This window comes from Diabrotica virgifera, chromosome 3, assembly GCF_917563875.1.
Source record: "Diabrotica virgifera virgifera chromosome 3, PGI_DIABVI_V3a".
NCBI classification, from domain to species: domain Eukaryota; kingdom Metazoa; phylum Arthropoda; class Insecta; order Coleoptera; family Chrysomelidae; genus Diabrotica; species Diabrotica virgifera.
Genome location: NC_065445.1, coordinates 71,733,378 through 71,759,101, shown reverse-complemented (window position 1 = coordinate 71,759,101; position 25,724 = coordinate 71,733,378). Strand labels below are relative to the sequence as shown.

The 25,724-nt window shown below is 33.7% G+C and overlaps 1 protein-coding gene across 4 annotated transcripts in view; it reads right to left on the bottom strand.

Moving 5' to 3' along the window:
- The window catches only part of LOC114325294 (dnaJ homolog subfamily C member 5 homolog), a 224,874-nt gene that overhangs the window by 25,800 nt on the left and 173,350 nt on the right, over positions 1–25,724 (bottom strand). For all 4 annotated transcript variants that reach the window (XM_028273319.2, XM_028273320.2, XM_028273317.2 and 1 more), the window contains one exon: positions 5,046–5,208. In XM_028273319.2, the coding sequence (XP_028129120.1) occupies positions 5,046–5,208 (163 nt within the window). The remainder of the gene's footprint in view (positions 1–5,045; positions 5,209–25,724) is intronic.

The following is a 25,724-nucleotide window of genomic DNA, read 5'->3' as shown; positions in this document are numbered from 1 at the left end:
CAGAACCTTTGACACACGTATAGCAGAACACAAAAGGGCTTTCAATAAAAGAAAAAAAGATTCTACATACGCACTTCACCTTCTACATCATAATCATTCTTTTAACGAACAGTTTCAAATTATTCATGTTCAAAATAAAAGCCTTAAGCCATCCTTATTAGAATCTATGGAAATTGATAAATTGAAAAATACAGATATAATTCTGAATGACCAACTTGAGACAAACAGCTTCCGCTCCTCAACCTATTCAGTTAAGACTTTAAAATGCAGATACAAAGTCAAATACCTCATTTGCCGGAACTCTGCCAAAACAGCTGTAGGGAAGCTTATAATAAATTTTGTGGAAGTATTGGAAACATAAGTTTCTGAGTGTTTTATTGTTAATTATATTAAGTGGATCATTAAAGCGCAGAAACAGACGAACCACTCTGCAACGCTACTCTGTGGCGCCACAAGGTGGCTTAGACTGGCGATTTTGTAGAGTCAATGATTTTGTAATGGACGCCACTAGCAGTGAGGATCGGCAACAGTGGCCACTGTCTTTGTCGTTATACGTCTTTTGTCGCTAATCTACTAACCACTCTCATCATCCAGCCTCAAAAGTTCACTGCTGAACATAGGCCTCCTACTCTTGTTTCTAACCCCGTCTATCCTGCGCCGCTCTCATCCAGTTTTTATTTATCCTTCTTAAATTCTCAGTCCATCTTGTAGGTGGTCGACCGACGCTTCTCTTGTCTTCTCTTAGTCCCCATTCCAATAACTTCTTTGTCCATCGCCCATCTGTGATTCTGGCTATGTGTCCTACTCATCTCCATTTTAGTCTGGCTATCATTTAAATTTAGATGATGTCAGTCGCCTTTGTTCTTCTCGCGATCTCTTCGTTTTTGATTTTGTCTCGCAGTCATTCCTAACATGGACCGCCGCATTCTTCTCTGTGTCACTCTTAAGCGCTGGTTTCCTCGACAGCGGTGCCGACAAACTGCGACCGTAACACTGCGATGAATGACGTCATAAAAAACTGTACCATGCAAAATAATAGGGGTGGTTTCCAAGGATGCGTTGGAAGCCACCGCTTGCTGAGTTTGCACATTCCATTGCCGCAGTGAAGAACCTTGAATTTTTCACCGTAATCTGACGTAATTCATCGCAGTGCTACGGTCGCAGTTTGTCGGTGCCGCTTTCGAGGAAACCAGCGCTTTAGGGTAAGAACAGAACAAGTGGGTCGAGGTGGAGGTGTAGGTCGCGGTTGATGCTACTCGTTAAGTCGCGGTCGATGTCGACAGCACATAGCAAGGAGGTCACCTGCGCTGTCAGTCGAGCTAGAACCACTATCAAGTGAAGTAGTTTAATGAAATTTGATTGACAAAAAGATTGTGCTTTTGCGATGTTGTGTCAGTCAAGTGATGATAGTGATGAAATGTCAGCTGTAAATAATCAGATCCTTCTTCATATTTCAAAAATTTGCTGAATTTAATTACATACTTTAGAAATTCAAAAATAAACTGAATACGAAAAAGGGATTATATAAAAAGTATCAACTCAGGTAGCGCAGGTAATGATAACTTGGCTTCAAACGGACCAATCACAGGGAAGCAACCTTGTAGGCCGCGCAGTAGACATCCATGTAAAACAAACTCATTTGATTTTTAAAAGCATCGATGTAAACCTCCTGGATGGCATCGCGCTAAACCTCCACCGCGACTTACCTGCTCTGTTCTCTTCCATTCACTACAATGTGTTTGTTTTACATGGATATCGACCGCGACCTCCACCTCCACCGCGACCCACTTGTTCTGTTCTTACCCTTAGTTTGGCTTTAGTTAAGGTCAGTGTTTCTGCTCCGTCTGTCAAAACTGGGAGGACGCACTGATCAAATACCTTTCGCTTTAGGCATGTGGGAAACTCACTTTTAAAAGTTTCTCTCGGTTTTCCATATGCTGTCCACGTGCCCACCCAAGACCGATTGTTCTCTTCAGTTCATGAGTCTGAATATCCCTGCCAATCGTAATTTTATGTCCCAGGTATTTATATATATTTACGAGTTCTATTTCTTTCCCACTAATACTGATGTTCTCGTTGGGTACCAAAGTACCTCCCACAAACCTTATGGAAATTAGGTCCCAGTGGATTTCGTTCATACTTTGGAAAATACTCTTTGAAGCATCCTGATAAAAAGTTCTCATGGGCACAACTCAATCGTATGAAGGATTTTCAAGATACAGAGGCACAGAGGAAAATTATAAGATTTACTGGGTATTCCAATTCCCTGAGTTACTGGTTATCTGGCAACATGTAGAAGTTTGGATCGAAGAAAAGTACTAGTAGTCTAGGATTTTTTCCTGGCTATCCAATGATGACCTTTACTTTGACCTTGACCTTCAACGGACGTCATCTTCTAGAGTTTCGAGGGTTTTCGGCATTAAATTGATATAAACAGATTACTCATAGGTTTTTGGGATTGCTAAACACGCATCAGAATTGACCTCGGGAGGACGTGGCGACCAGGGCCACTGCAAGGGACGTCATCTTCTAGAGTTTCGATGGTTTTCGGCATTTAATTGATGCAAATGAATTACTGGAGGGTTTTTTGAGGTCGCTAAACACCACCAGATGCCACCAGAACCGACTCCCGGAGCACCGGGTTTCCAAGGTCAATGAAAGGCGCTCCTGGAATTTCGAGTATCTGTGGTACTACATTAATGCAAACGGATCAGTTATAGGTTTTCGGGGTTGCTGAACACGAATATGTGATCAGCAGAGACACAGGAGCACCTGGTGCCTAAGACAGGTTATCTTCTGGAGTTTCGGAGGAATCAAAAGGAGGAATCAAATGGATTACTCTTAGGTTTTTAACTCCAGAAGATAACCTGTCTTGGGCACCAGGTGCTCCTGTGTCTGTGCTGATCACGTATTCGTGTTCAGCAACCCCAAAAACCTATAACTAATCCGTGTGCATTAATGTTGTACCAAAGACCCTCGAAATTCCAGGAGCGTCTTTCATTGACCTTGGAAACCAGGTGCTCCGGGAGTCGGTTCTGGTGGCATCTGGTGGTGTTTAGCGACTTTAAAAAACCCTCCAGTAATTCATTTGCATCAATTAAATGCTGAAAACCATCGAAACTCTAGAAGATGACGTCCCTTGCAGTGGCCCTGGCCACCACGTCCTCCAGAGGTCAATTCTGATGGCATATTCGTGTTTAGCAATCCCAAAAACCCATGAGTAATCTGTTTATATCAATTTAATGCCGAAAACCCTCGAAACTCTTAATCTAGAAGATGACGTCCGTTGAAGGTCAAGGTCAAAGTAAAGGTCGTCATTGGATAGCCAGGAAAAAATCCTAGACTACTAGTACTTTTCTTTTATCCAAACTTCTACATGTTGCCAGATAACCAGTAACTCAGGGAAATGGAATACCCAGTAAATCTTATAATTTTCCTCTGTGCCTCTATATCTTGAAAATCCTTCATATGATTGAGTTGTGCCCATGAGAACTTTTTATTAGGATGCTTCAAAGAGTATTTTCCCAAAGTACAGGATGTCTGCGTAACTTGGAACCATATGGGAAACTTTTTTAATATCAATTTTACGAAAAAAAGTTATTCTTTATAAAGTGCTCTGCATAATCTAAAACCTAAGATGCAATCATCAGATATCAAATTTTGTCAACAGTATACGAGGTATGTCAAAAAATATGAATTTCGCTCAAGAGCAAACTACCTTTATATTTCAAAATATCAAAAAATTTTATTATGAAAAGTTATTTGTAATTAAAAACCATATTTAAATATGCAATAACAGACTTATACTTGAAGAAAAAAAATTCTTAAATTTTCCTAAATTACCGATTCCGAACATCATTTTTATTTATTAGACATGTAATAATTCTTTTATTAATAATTTTAGGAAAAAAGTTATTCTTCGTAAAAATCTGTGCATGGTCTAAACCTCAAGATGCAGCCATCAGTTATCCAAGTTTGTTAATTTTATACGAGTTGTGTGGAATATGAATTTAGAAAAAAGTATTTCTAAATTCATATTATTTGACACACCTCGTATAAAATCAACAAACTTGGATAACTGATGGTTGCACCTTGAGGTTTAGACCATGCACAGATTTTTATGAAGAATAACTTTTTTCCTAAAATTATTAATAAAAGAGTTATCACATGTCTAATAAATAAAAATGATGTTCGGAATCGGTAATTTAGGAAAATATCAGAATTTTTTTTTCAAGTAGAAGACTGTTATTGCATATTTGAATATGGTTTTTAATTACAAATAACTTTTCATAATAAATTTTTTTGATATTTTGAAATATAAAGGTAGTTTGCTCTTGAGCGAAATTCATATTTTTTGACATACCTCGTATACTGTTGACAAAATTTGATATCTGATGATTGCATCTTAGGTTTTAGACTATGCAGAGCACTTTATAAAGAATGACTTTTTTTCGTAAAATTGATATTAAAAAAGTTTCCCATATGGTTCCAAGTTACGCAGACACCCTGTATGAACGAAATCCACTGGGACCTAATTTCCATAAAGTTTGTGCGGGGTGAAGTGTCATTATTTTTGTTTTCGAGATGTTTATATTTAAATCTACATTTTCTGTAGCCACAACGAGTTCCTGTACCTACCAGAGAGATGGTACTAAGCATTCTACTGTTATCGTTTTTACAAGCGGTAAGTAAGTCTTCTGGAACGAGCATGAGAAACTATCACTAGAAAGTCTATTTACACGTCATTTCCAACAACCTTAAGGCTAGAAGATGTCACTAAATCCTACACTTTAAAAGGTCTGTAATTTAAGATCAGTAGGCCGTCCTAGAATAAAATGGAAGGATGATGTTGAAGCCTATTTATCAAGCATTTGGGTACAACAATGGGAAATGGAAGAACAAGATTGTAGAAGATGGAGGGTTATGGTGGACGTGGCGAAGACTCACTCCTAGATGTAAAGCCAGTCAAGACGAAGAAGAAGTAATTTAAAAGCTTATTCATGTACCTTTAAACTAGTGAATTAGTCTAATCCAAGCTTACTCACCAGGCGTATAAACTGGAACATCACCTTGATTTAGCGCGGCACTTTCCCCCATTGCTGGAGGCGGTGGCATAGCATATACAGGAGCGTTTTGACTTCTATTGGGAGAAGGCTGGCTCGTCACCGGTGAGGTCTCACCACCTCGACCATCATCAGATCCATCATCCTAAAACAGAGAAATAGTAAAATAATTTAATTATCTCTTACGTTATTTTAGCTTAAGTCTACATCTCTCCAAAACCAGTGTGCGAAGAGGCAAACATAGCAAAAAACAAGAAAAAAGCAGGCTTGGTGTAATACTAAATAATAATATCCTGGTATAAAATCGTTTATTAAAAAACTTCATAAAATGTCGTGCAAAACGTTTTTGTTCTAATTCAGAACATCTTCAGTGCATTCTGATGTTCTGAAGATGTTCTGAATTAGAACGAAAACGTTTTGCACGACATTTTATGAAGTTTTTTAATAAACGATTTTATACCAGTATACAACTTGAAACTTTTTACTTCTGTATTGTATAAGTTTTTTTAAACTATGGTATACAGCCAACTACTGGAATTTTTCCATTGATTTTTTTAAATAATAATAATAAGAATCTTGCTAGTTTTATGCTGAAGAAAAAGACCACATACTCATAAATAAATACAAACGTATGTGCCATATTAAAACTTTAAAAGTAGATCAGTCTCGGTACTCCATTGTACATTATCTTAATATAAACAAAATAAAACTTAATCTATATTTAAAAAAATAGCCAACAAAATTTACTCACTCATGGCATGCTTCACTATACTGACATCTTAAGATGAAACTTCATGGTGGTGAAACTTACCATAAAAGTAAATACAAAATTGGATTTCGTCAAGTAAAGAAATAATAGAAAAAGAAAATAGATCCGTCCATCTGGCTTTTGTGGATCTTAAGAAGGCCTATGACTCGATACCTAGAACCAAGCTATAGGTAGCAATGAAAGACATCGAAGTTCCACGACTATTAATAAAAGCGGTAAAGGCACTCAACAATACAAGAATAAGAAAGTGGCTATTAAAACGGACAATAAAATATGCAGTCCATTTCAGACGATAAAGGGACTACTACAGGGCTGCTCCACATCTCTTACCCCGTTTAAAATATTCCTGAAAAAAAGAACGGAAACATGAAAAAGAAAATGCGAATTATTGCTGACGACCAAATAGTACTCGCATAAGACGAAGATGACCTCAGCTTTATAATGAGATAACTGGAACAGGAATATACAAAGAATGGAATGGCAATAAACCTAAAGAAAATTGAATGCCTAACAACGGAGAATACAGAAATAAAACAAATAACAATAATAGGAAATAGATGAAAGTGAGCAAATCGAAGAAACAGACAAGTACAAGTATTTAGGTTTCATCAAAGGAACAACTGAAGAAGATATAAAAAATAGACTAGTACAAATAAGAGATTGCATACGAAAATTGAACCCGTTTCTGTGGGATAAGAACATCAATATAAAAACAAAAAGAAGAATATAATATAACACCATGACAAGAAGTATCCTGACTTATGGATCAGAAAATTGGATAATAAGAAATCCAAAAACAAAATAAGAGCAGCAGAGATGGAGCTCCTAAGAAGAAGCTGCAGAGTATGAAGAAGAAATATAATAAATAGCAGAGATTAAAAAAAATGGGAATGAACTCAGAATGCGTACAGCCCCGCTGTTGCCGTACTCCACTCAAAATTGTATATCACTATCTCAAAAGATCCATCAAGGATAAAAAGCAAATCAAGACGTTGGCCAAACATCTCTGTTGGCAGGTTCTCTAGAATTCATCAAGAATTCCCTGTACCCACTCTACCTTTACTCCACGTGCTCTCTACAATCTGTCAAAGCCCTTGCATTGTTCGTATACTAGCAATCAATAGAAAGTTGTTATAATAGTAGTGCTCTTTGTGTACACAAGCGTTCAGAAGTTTGCATCACTTTTGGTAGTTGGATCCAATTAACGTTGCCACGTCCCCCTCACGCCACTTTAGCCAGGATCTGCGTGCCAGTGAAGTTTTTGATAGACAAATAGTGCACAAAGATATTTTGAAAGATACACTCATTACAGTCGTAAGTAGGTACTTATTTTAGTTATAGTATTTTGTTTTCTTTTGATGATCTAGTGTTGGATCTATTTGAGTGTATTGGGGGTGTTTTGGGGGTTATAACTCCTCATCGGGATATACTTTGAGCTCTATACGCTCTTATCTGGGGCCCTGGGGGTACTCCATACCCCCAGTGACTCTCCAGTAGTTGTAACCCACCCCCTTAGGATCATCCTGGTTACTCCGTTGGTATGTTTTCTTTTTATCTCCTAGTTGTTGTGCTTGTGCTCCATTTTGTATTTTCTCTAAGAGTCTCATAATATATTTTAACTACCAACCTATATTTCTACATCTCTCTCTTTTCGAACGTTCTCTTCATGTTTGGCCCTATTGTTGTAAATATTAATTTTATCTCAACAGTTACGTTATTTTGGTTAATTCAATAGTTTGCTTATATTAGTATTTAAATGTAGTGACCTTACATTTAAATACTAACATAAACACTTCAAAAACAACATAATTAAGATTCTAATTACCACCTAAAACAAATAATAATTCCACTAACATCTTGTGTATCCATGTCATATACTTTTTGTGAGGTGGTTTAGTAATTACTATATTTTATGTACACAAAAACAAGTAAGTTTTTTTTCTTATAACTAGTATACAATTTGTTTTTCCCGGGATAATAAAAATGATTATGAATATTACATTGAATAATACACCCACGGACAAAAATATTGCTTATTTTGAAACTAATGTGTTAAATAAAAAAATTTTGTGCTGCCCCCAGTATCATAGGAACAGGATTTCTTTTCCGAATGTGATGTTTTGAATCTGAAGTAGGGGAGAGTTGGACAAAACGGGATAGTCGGATAAAACGGGATACCTAGCCTAGAGACCCAACTAGTGCTGCTATCAATCGGACAATGACGAAAACTTGTTCTCAGATGTCATTTTAACAATCTTAGTTCGTTTTACCGCGATACCACTATTTGATGAAAAGTTGTTGTGTTTAGAACTGTTTGACTCTATTTTTTTGGTACTTTGTACTTTTAAGTCGTTGTTTTCTACATTATATTGCCTACATATCTAAACATATATTTCCGGTGACTATTACATTTAATTAAGCACTCATTAGCGAATATTCTCATGTGTAGTCTATCTAATTTTACTTTCACGTTTAGGCAGGAGCCATTTTTGTTTTGAAAAATGTCCGAGTTGGACAAAACGGGACACTTACAAGTTGGATAAAATGGGATACACTTTTTTAGGTCCCGTTTTATCCACCTATTTATTTGTTGGCCTATTAATTTTTTAAATAGCGATAAAGCGTGTTCTCATACTGCAGAAAAGAACAACATATTTTTTATGTGACTTTTGGTCTGATATACGTACCTAGTCCTAAATAAAAAGTCTTATTTCCCATTTTGCAATAAAACATAAAAAAGGCCTATTTTTAAGTTTCTGACTACTGAAGATATTGTTTTTTCAAAGGTAAATAATTTTGCTTTGCAGTCTTGTATCTACTTAAATATACTTTTTAGATAATTGTATGCAAAAAATTAAATATATAAATATTGTGAACCTATCCCGTTTTATCCAACCGTGGTATGCTAAAACGGGATGTGCAGGACTTTATTAAATATTTTTTTTACTATTTTCCAGTCATTAAAAATAACTAAAAATACGTTTTTTGTGTGCTTCAATAAATGTTATACCTACAAAAAATTATATGATAATTTCTTTAACATTTTTTCCGTAATAAAAATAAACAAGAATGGTATCCCGTTTTGTCCAACTCTCCCCTATCATATTATAAGTAAATGGTAGGTATAACCGGATTTAAATTTAATATGGGCTATATTATGGGGGCCAACATAATATTTAAATTGAATCTCGTCAAGGTAAGTATTCGCTATTCTACCGACATGAAGACCTGCGTCATGGTGCATTTCCACGAATTTGTTATCTAATATGGCTGGCAAACGGCAAAACATGATCTTCTAAAATGTTTTTATTGTACATATCAGCTGTCATTCACCCAATCACCTCCACAAGTTCGGTATCTGCTTTCCAAAAAATACCACTCCATAGCAGTATGCCGCCACCACCAAAATTAACACTCTGTATGAGGTTACATGTGGCATAGCGTTTATCATATGGAAGCAAGATTTATAAAACTTCGTCAACAGAAGACATGGCGAACAGTATATCAGTTGTAACCTCCTACAGAGCGTTAGTTTTGGTGGTGGCGACATAGTGCTAGGGAGCGGTATTGCTTTAGTCCATGTGGTGAGACCGCTCCCGTCTGAAAAACATTTATAATTCGGTTTCTCTGCGGATTCATATTTAAAAATGTCCCCTTTAAACAAATCTGAAGAGTGCCGGACGGAATATTTGGGCAGAAATTGTTTAAACAATTTTTTAAAACAAATACATAAGATCACCTTTTATTGCTCCAAAAAATATATTTCGAGGTTTTTTGGGTCATTCTAAACAAGAAAGGTATCTTGTGATTTTTCTCAAAAGTTGACAGTTTTCGAGTTATAGGCGATTTAAGATCTTAAAAATGCGAAAATACGCATTTTCGAGGCTTAAAAACTCATATTTAAGTTAGTATTTTTAAGGGAACCAATAACTTGGATTAAAGTTTAAACAGTCCTTTTCAAGATTCCGAAGATTGATCGGGTCTTACTTCAATTTAGACCGTAGTTTTTTAATTGTTAATTATGCATGTCCTTCCGATTTTTTGGCCGGTGCGGCAAGCTCTATTTCAAAAATCTCCTATTTTCCTCCGAAAAATATTTTTTCTAGATTCTTTGGGACATTCTAAATAAAATAAGTTTCTGGACATTTTTCTCAAAAGTTAATAGTTTTAAAGTTATAAGCGATTTAAAATGCAAAAATGTTTTTTTTTTATTTTTCGGATTTTAAATCGCTTATAACTTTAAAACTATTAAATTTTGAGAAAAATGTCAAGAAACTTATTTTATTTAGAATGTCCCAAATAATCTAGAAAAATATTTTTCGGAGAAAAATAGGAGATTTTTCAATATAGTGCGCGCCGCACCGGCAGAAAAACCGGATGGACAAGCATAATTAACCTTTTCACTGCGGGAACCGGACATATACGTAAAATAATTTCGTGCCCGTACAACGGGAACCGGATAAATACGCGTAACCTTTTTCGGCATTCGCTGCGGCAACCGTATGAATCAGATATTGTTTGCGTATTGTATATTGCCTATTCGCTCCGAGCGTTAACAAAGTGTCAAAGCATAATCGACCGACCTGCTCATGGTGGCGGTTTTTTGAAATTTTATAAGGACGCTTTGTGTATGTTTAAATGAGATATTTAAAAAAATGCCGTGTCACGCTAGTGATACTATGTATTAATATAAACAGAAAATAAAAACGCACTTAATCTGATATAAATTCTTCACTTTCCAATATTGATTATCAGTTTGATTTTGTATACATAACCTCACTATCGCAGTTTATGTCAATAAATCTTTATTAACGAAAAAGAAAATATTTTTGTTGCACTATAAATTACAGTATAAATTAATAACTAATGAATTCTAACAATTGTATTCGGTTATTATCACTACAAAATAAAATATTCAAGTTTAACAAAATAATCCCATAAGACTCAATGTTAAAACGTCCTTACAAAATCTGACAGCGTGTCATGTGACTGTAAGTAGAGGGGAGACACACGGAGCCAATAGAAGAGAGTTAGGCATATTATATCAAAATTTACAATACATTTAAAATTTTTATACTTTACTGCGGGAGCCGTACAAATCCGCACCTTTTTATACAGGCACGCACTCTGGAGAATTTACTTGTAAAATCTTAGGATTTCCCTTCGTCGCATTTATATAGGATAGTGTTTATCAGCTTATTTCATTTTAGTTTAAGAATTCAATTGTGTGAATTACAGCTGCTAATAACCCGATTATTCACTTTGAAAAAAGTAAAAGAGCGGTATGACCGGTAGTTTGATAAATAATTTAATAAAAATAATAGTAAATAATCTGAGATTGTTGGGTTGAATTTTCAAGAATTTGTGTTTGTAGCATTTAGCATCCAAATAATTGCAAATGAGGGCCGAAAATTGCAAAATATGTATCCGGTTTTGCCACTCCTAATAAAAGTCGGAAAAATCTTCAAAAACACAATTACAAACAGTCGAACAAGGTCTGTTACGTCGACAAATTATTAATTTTCACGAATCTAACAACAACAAATGACAACATCAACAACAGTTACTTCTACAAAATTGCAATTACAGTCCTGAATACACTGTATTGATACACTGCGCGAACCGTATTTATACGTCACAGTACTACATCGACTGACTGCGGCAACCGGATTGATCAGCACAGGCATGAAACAGCCGTACCAGAGACCATACTACTCTTATAACTAGCCGCAGTGAAAAGGTTAACAATTAAAAAACTACGGTCTAAATTGAAGTTAGACCCGATCACTCTTCGAAATCTTGAACAGGAATGTTTAAACTTTAATCCGTTATTGGCACCCTTAAAAATACTAACTTAAATATGAGTTTTTAAGCCTCGAAAATGCGTATTTTCGCATTTTTTAGATTTTAAATCGCCTATAACTCAAAAACTGTCAATTTTTGAGAAATTCACAAGATACCTTTCTTGTTTAGAATGATCCAAAAAATTTAAAAATATTTCAGATTTGTTTAAAGAGGACATTTTTCAATAGGAATCCGCAAAGAAACCGAATTAGAAATGTTTTTCAGACGGGAGCGGTCTCACCACATGGACTACTTTGAAAGGGTACATTTCAAAGATACCTGTGCATACCGAACACGTGGAGGTGATTAGGAGAATGCCAACTGATGTGTACATAGAAAACATTTAAGAAGATCATGGTTTGCCATTCGAAAGCCATATTGGATATGATATATTGGTGTTAATGCACGTCTTCATGTCGCTAGCATAGTGTAGTGATGTTGATTATAGTTACTTTCGAGTATTTGTTACAAATCGTTACTTTTGTATAAAGTAATCATTTACAGCAGCGGTTCTCAATCTGTGGTACATGTACCACTGGTGGTACATTTCATTATTTGAGGTGGTACACAAAACGCAAAACAGCCAAAATTAACACCACTATTATAGTTAATTAGATCACCTAGCTAGATAGATATGTAAGTTAGGTGGTACCAAAAATAATGAAAAATATTTGGTGGTACATGACTCAAAAAGATTGAGAACCGCTGATTTACAGTATTCGTTACCTTGATTACTATGATTACTTTCGTTACTTTTGTATTTGAGTACCGGCAATCATATCGAGAACCGTATTTCTCAGTAGGTAGGTATTTTGTATAAAGTAATCATTTTTTGCAGTATTCGTTACTTTGATTACTATGATTACTTTTGTTACTTTTGTATTTGAATACCGGTAATCATATCCAGAATCGTATTTCTCCTTCTCAGTAGGTAGGTATTTTGTATAAGTATTCCGATATAACAACGACCTTCACCTACCTGTTTAAGGGATAAAAATGATTTGATTACTATGATTACTTTTGTTACTTTTGTATTTGAGTACCGGTAATCATATTGAGAATCGTATTTCTCAATATGTATTCCGATATAACAATTACAATAGTCGTAGTCGTTACTCGCTCTGATACGATTGGTACGAAGTAATCAGAGTAATCAAAGGAATCAAAGTAGATACAATAGTCGTTACTCGCTCTGATATGATTGGTACGAAGTATCGAAGTAATCAAAGTATATCTAATAGTCGTCACTCTCTCTAATACGATTGTTACGAAGTAATCAGAGTAATCAAAGTAGACAGAATAGTCGTTACTCGTTCCGATACGATTGGTACAAAGTAACGAACTAATCAGAGTAATCAAAGTAGATACAATAGTCGTTAGTCGCTCCGATATGATTGGTACGAAGTATCGAAGTAATCCAAGTAATCAAAGTAGATACAATAGTCGTTACTCGCTCTCATACGATTATTACGAAATAACGAAATAATCAGAGTAATCAAAGGAGATACAATAATCGTTACTCGCTCTGATACGATTGATACGAAGTAACGAAGTAATCAGAGTAATCAAAGTAACTATTTGCCTCTCTGTATAGTAATCGTTACTTTCAGTATTCGTAAGTAACGAGTACTTTGTAACGAATAGTTACTTTTTCAACATCACTAGCATAGTGAAGACTTACCTTGATGAGATTCAAATTAAAAATTATACTGGCCAGCATAAAGCCCAGATCAGATTTAAAGCCGATTATAGCATTTATATGATACTTTAAAACAGAGGTTCCCAAACTATTTTTTCTCGTAGACCACTTTAAAAAATTAACTGGTTTCGGTGGACCCCCTGGTGCTACTTTTTTGCCGTATTCCCAAAACTCGTCCCAAATGTGAAGATCCATTCCCAAAATACATGTTCTTCTATTTGGCTGAAAATTTGCCCACAGATAGCCAAAACACAGGACTCGTAAGTGGTTAAAAGAATTTGTATAGTTTTACAATACAAGAAAAGATACATGCAATAATATCAGAGTCAAAATTATACAGTCCAGTCGGGTTAGCATTTGATCTTGCATGCCAAGCTACCCAAGCAAGATTCTATTTTTCTAATCTTTAGGGGGTCAATAGTAGTGTAAAGTACGTATGCGGTAAAAGCGAGAGCATAAGACCTGATTGGTTTGATAGCAGTGGTTTTTGTTCAATATCTCCGCCATTTTCAATTTTCAACTGAAATTGTTCAAAATAAATCGTGTTTACAATAATTATTAAAAATTGTTTTAACCATTTTTCATACGGTCGATAGTTTCCGAGTTCATTGTACTTACATTAGACGCCTATATTATTGACTCTATAATATAGAGTCTATATTATTCCACATATTTTTTTGTATTGTAAAACTATTCAAATTCTTGTAACCACTTAAAATCCTGTATTTTGACTATCTGTGGGCAAATTTTCAGTCAAATCGAGTGACATATGTATTTTGGGAATGGAGGAAAATGTAAAAAACGGTATTTTAACGTTTTCTACACTTGATAAAAAACTTGTTTTTAATCAAAATAACTTGTCATAATGCGTTATAAGGGCATTTTTGAGTCCCTACTATTAAAAAAAAATTTCCATTGGTATTTTACGATAAAAAAATGCAAATTTGTTAAAATAAATACAAAATCACTATAAAATTTTCGTGGACCCCCACTTACAACTTGTGAACAACATCTTTCTTTCACGCCAACGTAGACCCCATTGAGTCCCTCGTGGACCCCTGGGGGTCCACCTGGACCACTTAGGGAATCACTGCTTTAAAACATAGCATTCGAAAAAGAAATCCTATTCCTATGATACAGGGGCTAAGGATACAGCACATAAAATTTCATTCCACATGCATATGCAATATTTTTGTCCGTGAGTATATAATTTTATGTCCCACGCTCGTTAAATAATAAAATTGTCATCCATTTTTTTTAGAGATATCTACATTACGTGGTCAATAAATGAATCAGGAACAATGAAGCGTTGGTGGTTTATTGATTGATAAAAACGGAATCTCAAACATAAACAAGGTATTGGACGTTAAAAAAAACTAAGATAAGTGAATCAATGTAAAAATAAATTATTACGCATGGCTTGCATTTTTAGAGGCCTCAAATGGTAGTTAGAGAAGGTTTTCCATAATCTAGTAGTAGGATATAAAATGGTATTTTGATAGTTATTTATGATATAGGTGTTAAATACAAGAATACAGAATGAGCGAAGCGAATTCTTCAATTCACATGAGTGCCTTAAAAATGTACATTTAACACCTATATCATACAATATTTTTTCTACAAACGTGTTTAAAATGCAATAATACAGTTTAAATTAAATTTTAAAAAACCTTTTTCATTTTATGTGCTATTAAATTAAAAACTTAAACTTTTTTCTAGCAGATGTCGCCAGGACATCCCTGCCATTTCGTTCGTTGCAATCCGTGACGGCACGCGAAGTATTATCCTTGTTCATTCAGAGAGAAGAGCATATGTACCTCCTGATGAGGGGCTAAGAAGCTCCGAAACCGGTAGAGATTCTTGCTGTACCTACTCTCTGAGTGAACTAGAAATAATATAATGCGGCTGTAATCTCGGGTTGCAACGAAATTAAAAATATTTATTCATTTTTAAATTAATAATAAACTAAATATTGCGGTCAGAATCACTCGGGTGGTCTTTTTGTGGCGTTTTGTGAAAAATAATAATTGGTAGATATGGACACTTGAAGAAATTAGAATATTCGAAAATCAGTTTGGTATTTTCAAGGCAGTGTGGGTTCCTGAAGAACTCATTTTGTCGTGATACTCATGAATTTTGTCGTGATATTAATTTGGCACACATATTAGTAATATAATAAAGATTGGGGTACAGAGCCCAATTTGAGAAATATATTAGTATGTGGAATTTACTCTGTAATTAAATACAATATTAAAAAAACGAGCCTGTACCACCATTAAGAGGAACAAAATAACAAACTTTTTTATCCCATGCCTAGATTTTGTGTCATTTTGGACCTACTGAAATTTTTTATTTCTAACAAGAAATCGAACATATAACTAATAACTAATTAGACAACATAGAGAAATTGTCACTGTCATTTTGACAAACCTGCGTCAGATTTTCTCTTATCTGTTCTGTTATCTTTGTAGATATCTGTTCAGTGCAGTAGTGTGTTATTTTAAGAATTCGTTATTGTTGTTTCATAGGAAAGTAGTGTTTATTTATAGTTAATTTATTATATTTTTGTGCAATAGAACTAAGTTGTTCGCCTATTTGAAAAAATAGATTATTGTTAATTGTGAGTTTTAGTTATATGTAGGTAGGTAAGTATATTTTACGTAAAAATATTTCGAATTCTAATGCGAGTATATATCAAGTTTTAGGAGGATCTTTTATTCTAAAAATATTATCAATAATTTAACAAAATGGGAAAAGTTAATCAAACGAAAAATAAAGTGAAACCTTCTCAGAAAAAGTCCATTAAAAACCGTGCCAAAATTATGCGAACATGGAAATTATGAACTAAATAAAACACAGCTCTCTTGTTTCGCTTCACAACGAAATGATTATTTATTATTATTATTTCGTGCAAATACCTATGTTAACATAAAATTTTTACCCATTTTGGTCTATTTTTATACATATTTATTTACTAATAACAAAATTGTTTTCTATTACTTCCATTTAGCGCGCCTATGAGTTAAATTGTCAAAATATTGATCTTAGATACTGTCAAAGATTACCACTGTTGCCAAAGTTTCGCAGACCTTACGAAAAAAGATATGATACTATCTCCCGAAGTTATATTGATGACGCGCTACTGTTTGCTCTTAAGGATAGCTATGACACGATTTTGATAGGCAACCCATGCTAGAAATAAATATTTGTCTATGTACGAAATTTAATAAAAAAATGTTTCATTCGGAAAGCAGATGGGTGCAGGTCGACCTATATTCGGATCCCGTACTATTTGTTACAAGTAACTGTAAGCCAAGCCGCACACCAAAGAAACATGAAACGAAAAACATGAAACATGAAACGAAAAACATGTTTCATGAAAAGAAAACACTGCTAAACAAATCTCAAAGTCCGCCTACCAATGAAACGAGTGTGATTCATGCTCACGACACATTTTTATTTTCGGAGAGTTTCATAAATGGCCGGACATATATTTGTTTAGCAGTGGTTTATTTCCATGAGACGTAATTTACATTTCATGTTTCTTTGATGTGCGGCCTGCCTAAAGAAACTTGCGACTTATGAGTTAATGTCAAAATTATTTATTTCTGTACACGATAACTAGGTAATTCTGAACATTTAGTTGCAACAGTATGGAATATTTTCGTTTATTTTTCCGCCGACACTGCAACACTGCAATTCAAAGTTTGTAGAAACCAAGCCATTTTAATATTTTATTATTAATGATAGACTTTAAATGTATGTATTATTGATCTTATTCTTTAACTCAATAAGCAAGGTTGTGAAGGTGAATGTTTTCAATAAATTGTCGTTTGTCGAATATTTCGATATTAGGGCTCGTACATAGTTCTTCCACTCTTTTCCCATTATAAAACTTTTCCCATTATAAAATTATTCACGAATTAAGTACTTTTTATACTAGGTCTTTTTTCTCACAGAAACTAGTATCGCAAAATTAAGCCGCTTGGCTATAGAAACCACAATAAGTTATTACTAGAGTAGACTCTCTCTATAACGAACACGGGTATTACGAGGTTTTGCTTATAATGAGGTACACTAGATGTCTCATGAAACTCCTATTGAACTATAACACCTCTATAACGAGGCATATTTGGTTATAACTGTTTTGGCGTGGTGATGGCCATAAATAAATACCATAACTGCCCGTATACAGGAATGCCCAACATCTGTGTGTTTATTGAGACCAGTGATGTAATAAATTCCACCGGCGGTAATAAACTTCTTCCTTCTTGTTTATCTATCGACCGATATTGAATCTTGTAGGAAATTTACAATTATTTACGATGGACAAATTTCATTGTTGAGGTCGACATCGACACCTAATAAACTATGTAAGAAGCATCAAAACATTTCAGTGGGGGGTGGTATGCACAATATTATTGTTGTCTGATATATCGAGATCCGCTTATAACGAGGTAATTAGTCCGCCATTTCAGTTCTCGGTATAGAGGGAGTCTACTGTACTATATGTCGGTTTATAACGTTCTCTGCCGTTTTCCGACTTCCAACAGCCACTTCGTCCTGTTTTTCCATAGGTCTTCTTCCATGGCCCTTTCTCTCAGCTCTTTATTTAATCCTTCGCTTTAACCTTTTCTCGGTCTACCTCGTTTTCTCTTTCCTTCTGGTTGCCGTTTTAATATTTCCTTTGATATTAGTTGTTCATCCATTCTTTGTACCTGTATGTCCGAACCAGAAAAGTTGTTCTGTTGATAAGTTATCTGTGATTGTTCGTTTGATTCCCATTATTTCTCTAATGCGTTCGTTGGTAATCGTTTCTCTTATAAATCTTCCTGTTGCTCTTCTCCAAAAACACATTCCCGTCAGTGGCGTAGCGTAGTGGGGCGGCAAAATTTAACCAACATGCGCCAACATATCATCGGACAAATAAAAAAGGCTAAGTATTATTCAATTATATTCGACAGCACTCCAGATCTTTCTCATAAAGATCAAACAAGTCAGGTATTAAGATACGTAGTAATTGAAAATTAGGAAGTAAAAGTAATGGAATCTTATATAGATTTCATTGAAACTAAAGACAAAGCTACTGAAGGAATTTCAAAGATGATTTTGGACAAGATTTAAGCTGATGGCCTAGATATAAGCAACTGTAGAGGCCAAGCATATGATAACGCTGCTGTTATGGTTGGAAAGTATTCAGGAAATCAGCAAAGAATTCAAGAAATAAACCCTAAAGCTGAATTCGTACCTTGCTCAAATAATTCGTTAAAACTAGTTTGTTTACACGCTGCCTCAGTTGAGGTGGATTCAGTAACTTTTTTCGGCACTTTAGGACGTTGCTATTCTTTTTTTTCCTCATCAAAAAGCTTAAAAAGGGTTCAAGACACGCGGTGGAGTGCAAGAGGCGATGCCGTAAATGTGACATGGCATCATTACAAAGACATTCTCTTCACTTTGGGAAAACTGACAGAGGCAGGTGAAAGCTTAAACACTAGGACATATGCAGGTGCTTTATTAGTTTCGATATAGTCATTTTCCTTTCTTTGTTTTTGGGCCTGTGGCAACCGGTGCTACATGAAGTGAATGATGCACAAAAATATTTACAAACAAGGGGACTTGACATAAGATTGTGCGCTTAGAAAGTAAATGCTTTGCAGATGATATTAACAGAGAAACGAGAGAAGAGAGGAATAGGCAAATGGCGCTGTAGGTTATGCAAAAAATATGTGTGAAGAACTTGGAATTTCCATAAAACCTCGGAGGCGCATAATAAGAACGCATATTTTTGATGATGGAACTAGAGATGCTAACTTGTCTTGTGAAAATGAGTTCAGACGAAAGCTGTTTCCTTCGTTAGATAGTTATTGTAAAAATTCGTGAGCATTTTCAACAGTTACATAATTTAACGGATAAGTTTGCATATATCTAACGCCAGCTATATTATTAGATCCATACAACACTTAATGTAGTCTAGAGTCTAGACTACGCATCTGACGAAATTGACTAGCAGGATTTCAAGCTGGAAATACTTCTACTGCGGACTTTCGTTGCTGCTACAGACAACGAAAATAAATTGATTAATACAGATTCACTTGAATTATTTAAATTTATTGTTAAATCCAAGCTGGAAGATACTCTGGCCAATATTTTAATAATGTTCCGAATATTTTTCATAGTTGCTATAAGCAATGCCAGCTGTGAAAGAAGTTTTTCAAAATTGATGTTGATTAAAAATTATTTAAGATCGACAATGAGTACTCTAAGACTAACTAATTTGGCTATTTTGTCTATTGAGCAAGAGGTGTGATGCGATAGACATTGACGGTGCAATAAAAGACTTTGCTCTTAAAAAAAGTAGACGTATAAATTTTTAATTGAAGACGGAAGCCTTGTTTTTAATTCTAACAGATACTCATTACTTTTCAATAAAAATAAAAATGTAACATTATAGTATCGTTCTAGTTCTAATTAAAAATTGATTTTATTTAATCTTGTCGATCGTCAAGGTGTACCCTATAGGTATACCCTATTCCACGAACATACGCCTGTTTTGGATTACTTCGACAACGAATAATTTACTGTGCAAAATAAGAAGAACGAAAGTAAATTGCAAATTACATTGTTGTTTATTGGAACAATTATTAGCGCCATTTACTTTCGTACTTCTTATGTTGCACAGTAAAATATTCGTTGTCGAAGTAATCCAAAACAGGCGTATGTTCGTGGAATGGCTCATACCTACCTAAGTTGTATCTAATTGGTTAAAGTAAAAGAATTTTTGTATTAATAAACGTGATTGTAAAACTTAGATAAAAACTTTTTTATTTAAAATCTAACCTATACAGTAAGAGCCACCATACTAGACACATAGGAACATTGAGCTATTACAGTCCTGGACCCTTCACTTGTTGCAATGTTTCTTATTATGTCAAGAGACGTTTAGAACGTCAGAAAATGTATAGAAACTGAACATTACCATAGAAAGTTGACAAATAATAGATCAGCTGTATTAAATCCAGCTAATTTTGACGTTTATAGTTGTCATTTTGTTAAAGTTGTTAAAGTTTTAATGTATTGTACTACTCTTGGTCTTTGAATAAAGTTATTTTAAAACAGAGTAATAATACTATTAACTAATGTATTTTTTGTATCGAAAAAAAAATTATTTTAAATAGTTTCCTAACAGTAACATGACAGGGATGAAAGTCACATCGGAGAACGGACCGGATTAGCCCATAAGCATAGCAATTAGGTGCCTACCCATGTGTCTAGTACGGTGGCTCTTACTGTATAATGCACAATAATGATGACTGTTCTCGCCGAAAAGTTCTCTATATTATGTAATGTATAGTATACATTAAATTAAAATACCTAAATAAGAGGGCGGCAAAATTGTCTTCCGCCCCGGGCAACCGACACTCACGCTACGCCACTGATTTTCTTTCAGTGTATAAAGTGATAGTTTTTACTATAGCCTCATATTATAATATCCTCTTTTTATTTTCTTTGCTGGTGGATTGGTCCTATAAAATGATGTGATGGCTTTTCTCCCTGACGTATTTCTCTCTCTTAATTATTATTATTGTGGTCCCTGACCACAATAAGTTAAGCAACGATAAACAATATGGCATGTCGTTGATACCTTGAATTTTGACGTTTATGATTTTAAGTAACAGTGATATTAGGGCACTTGTTGGTTATTATTTGAATTTATAGTTTATTTCGTTTTTAAAATTATTTAACTTTTAGTCTTTATGTTATTGTAATGTTTATTTTTAAACATAATTATTGTTAGAACGACTAACTACTACTGTCCTCTTTTAATTTAATTACTTCCGGTAAGTAAATTTTTATTTTTTACGCAAACGTGACAAGTAATATTTATGAGTGTGGCTATACTTCTGTCGAATGGAAACTTATTTAAATAATGAATGGGTTGCATGTGTGAGTACATACTAAGTTAGTAATGAAAGAAAGACGTTCTCACAATCGTTTTAAACGATTGTGAGAACGTCTTTCTTTATGGAAACTTGTTTGTTTACTTTCTAGATTACTGTTTAACTTTTTGTTTTTTAAATTTATTTATTACCGTTCTAAATTTATCTTTATACTAGTAATAGTCGACATGATGTTGAAGCTGTTTAATGTTGAGTCGATCAATCTCCTCAATAGTGAAAAAAGATTAAACACTTCAATTAAAATGACTTTATAAAATACATCCACGGGATATTAGCCATTTCCACTGGCAGTACGTATCAATGTTGCTACACATCGACGTATGTACGCTTCACTTTATTACTAAGGAAGTAAAAATCTTCTCTTGTATTAGGTATATGGTATATAATTTATTAAAATTTTCTAAAAAGATCCAAGTTGGACTTAAAGTGGGTACATCACTAGTACAAAACAAACGTTTTCGGACTAATCAGTCCATCATCAGGTTAAAAACCTAAAATAAGTAAACCACTGTATAAAAAGGCAAAGTTGAAATTTTGACTGTTAAAAAGTTAGGAAAAAATTGAAACATGTGGTTACTTACTTCAGATCCAAAGTAGTTGGAACTAGCTACATAGGTAGGTCGAATGACCTTACCAGTATAAAAATTAAGCGATTTCGGCTACATCGATGGCGACAATAAGTCGATGTTATAGGAATACAATGTAATTAGACTATATTGGAGTCTTCATCTTGGCTTCAAACTGACAGACTGAAATTTGACATTGAAAGAATATTGACAAGACCTTCGAGATAGGGATTTTTATGTGTATACATTTATTTTGTATTGTAAAGATGCAAAAAATTCTAAATGATTGAATTTAATTAACTATTAACTATTTAATTGACTATTAAAGCTTCACTTTGTGTTTTGATTTAACTTGTTTGAAAATGAATCATGACGCATGGGCCAAGTTAAAATGGAACAACTATCATCATCATCATCAACAGCTATTCCATCCATCTTCGGATGTAAGCCTCCCTTAGATGTGTCCACTCATATCTGTTTTGCTGTTTTTTTTTGTTTTTTTTATGTCCCAATTAGGTTTAATATTTAATTCCATTTTTTGCAAGATTTGTAGGTGGATACTGATTTTATCATGTTCTAAATAAACATGAGTATACCTAGTGCTTATCGCAATTTATATTTCAACAATGAAATTGTTTGGTTAGTGATAACTGAAATAAATAACCATTATTGGCTTTTTTATTTCTGAATATTAATGTACTCAAAGTAAAGAACCACTCTTGAATGTACTTTTGGGAGTTTTTGATCATCTGACATTTAACATAAAATAAAACACAACACCGTTTTTCATATCCTCGAAATATACAGTACGTAAATCGTTCAGCTGGACATAGGGAATATACATTGAGAGAATTGTGGCAACTGCGCTAATCTGTGTTAGTTGAAGCTTTTGTTCGAGTACGAATATTTGGTGCAATAGAGCTGTTAGAACGAATGGAATGAGTGAGGTTGAAGCAAGGCTGTCCATAAATAAATCAAAAACAAAGTTTATGATTAATAAGTTCATAATTTTACTTTAATTTTTAAAATATTTTTTATTTAAAAATTAATTTCAAAACTAAATAGTTTTCCCATTCCCTTAGGCCAAAAATATTTAGCTACTACATTGTCATATTTTGACGTTTATTTGTGTCAGTCGAAATGAGTTGTCAATTTTGAGGTTAATGCCCCTTAATGCTAACAACCATATTGTCATCGAAAGAGCTCAGTTGCCACAATTATCTCAATATAATACAATGTATGTATTTATGTATCTAAATATATACAGTGTGTCTGCAGTCTGCGTAACTTGGAACCATATGGGAAACTTTTTTAGTATCAATTTTACGAAAAAAAAGTTATTCTTTATAAAGTGCTCTGCGTAGTCTAAAACCTAAGATGCAATCATCGGATATCAAATTTTATCAATAATATACCAGGTATGTCAAAAAATAGGAATTTAGCTCAAGAGGCCTTTATATTTCACAATATCGAAAAGTTATTAAGAAAAGTTGTTTGGAATTAAAAATTATGTCATAATATGCATTTACACTCTTCGAATTGAAAAAAAAATTTTCAGAATTTTCCTCAAATTCCGGATATCCAACATCACTTTTATTAAAGATAACGCCGTTATTATTAATTTTGCGAAAAAAAGTTATCCTTTATAAAAATGTCTGAATAGTCAAAAAACTAAAAGGCAATCATAAGATATCAATTTTTTTCAATTTTATACGAGGTATGTCAAAAGCTGAAGAGTAAAACACGTTTATAGTTGACAATAATTCAACTAGAAGGATGAAATTGCATATTGAAAGATAGTTTTAATTCCGAACAACTTTTTATAATAACAAATTTCAATATTGTGAAAAATAAAGATACTTTACTCTTCAGCGAAATTCATATTTTTTGACATACCTCGTATAAAATTTGATATATTGTAATTGTATCTTGGTTGCTAGACTATGCAGAACTTTTTATAAAGAATAACTTTTTTTCATAAAATTAATAATAACGGAGCTATCATAAATAAAAATGATGTTGGGTGTCACGTAGGTACTTTGAGGAAAATTTTCAAATTTTTTTTTCAGTTAGAAGGCTGTAAATGCAGATTATAACATAATTTTTAATTCCAAACAACATTTTTTAATAACAATTTTCGATATTGTTATTACAGGCACTTTACTCTTGAGCAAACTTCATATTTTTTGACATACCTCGTGTACTATTAATAAAATTTGATATCTGATGATTGCGTCTTAGGTTTTAGACTATGCAGAGCACTTTATAAACAATGACTTTTTTTCGTAGAATTGATATTAAAAAAGTTTTCCATATGGTTCCAAGTTACACAAACACACTGTATAATGTTTGTTCCCTATGTCCAGCTGAACGATTTACGAACATAAAACTTGACATGCCATTCTTCTGAGGAAATTCTGGGTTGACAGAAACATAATGTGTTTGTTGTTCCTGTCACCGTAGATTACTTAGGTAGGCATCCCGTCTTTTTTATAAATAATTATATTTATAATATAATTGACCTGGAACGTATTAGATATACGAAAACCGGAATCGGAAATATATATGAAAATACTGTAAAAGTACAATAATTATTTAGATCAAATTTTTATTTATAATTGTTAGTACTTAATTATCAAGAATTTATAACTGACAAGAAATGAAAATCATGGACACTGACGAAGATGCAAAGAAAATAAAGTTTTGAGCTTTGGTGCATTGTAGAAGATTAATGTCTGGTTGCACCAATAGATCTTAAGCTAAAGCTTAGTCCAGTCTCAAAGAGGCGCATATGCTTTTTGACGCCAACCTTCGGAACATCGGAACGAAAGCGATAAGAGACAGGGCTGTATCGTCGCCCTCGTTAGCGAAATTATTCCGATTCGATTTTTTTGCACAAGCTTTCTCAAAAAGAGGTCTTTATAACAAATCCGCAGGGCGCCAGGCGGTGCCGTAGTCGAAAAACAATTTGTTTAAAAAACTTTTAACAAATTCACAAAAAAAAAATTTTTCATTTCGAACAGTTTTTTAGATAATTTGGGTCATTGTGAGCAAAAAAGGAATCTTGTCATTTTTCTCTAAAATTTATTGTTGTCGAGTTATACGCCATTTAAAATTTAAAAAAATGCAAAAATGGCCATTTTTAAGGCTTAATATCTCGATTAAAAATTATATTATGAAGCCAGAAAGTGATCAAATCAAAGTTTAAAACCCTTCTTCAAGATCCTGAAGAAATTATTGTCAATATTTTATTACAAAGCTGTTATTTTTAATTATAAACAATTAGCGCTATAGTCCAGGCTGTATCGTCGCCTTTGTTAGCGAAATTATTTCTATTAGATTTTTTTGCACAAACTTACTCAAAAAGAAGTGCTTATAACAAATCCCCAGGATGCCTGGCGGTACCTTGGTCAAAAAATTGTTTAAACAATTTTTTTAAACAAATTCACAAAAATAATTTTTTCACTTCGAACAATTTTTTTTAGGTAACTTGGGTCATTCTGAGCAAAAAAGGTCTCGTGTGATTTTTCTCCAAAAAATTGATTGTTGTCGAGTAATTTGGCCATTTTCGCATTTTAAATCGCGTATAACTCGACAATTAATTATAGAGAAAAATCACAAGAGGCCTTTTTTCCTCAGAATGACCCAAATTATCTAAAAGAAATTTGTTCGAAGTGAAAAAATTTATTTTTGTGAATTAGTTTAAAAAAATTGTTGCCCCCTGTGGATTTGTTATAAGAAAATCTTTTTGAGTAAGTTTGTGCAAAAAAATCTCATGTAGATACAGCCCCGTCTATAAAGAGAAGAAAAATATTTTTTTGGTCG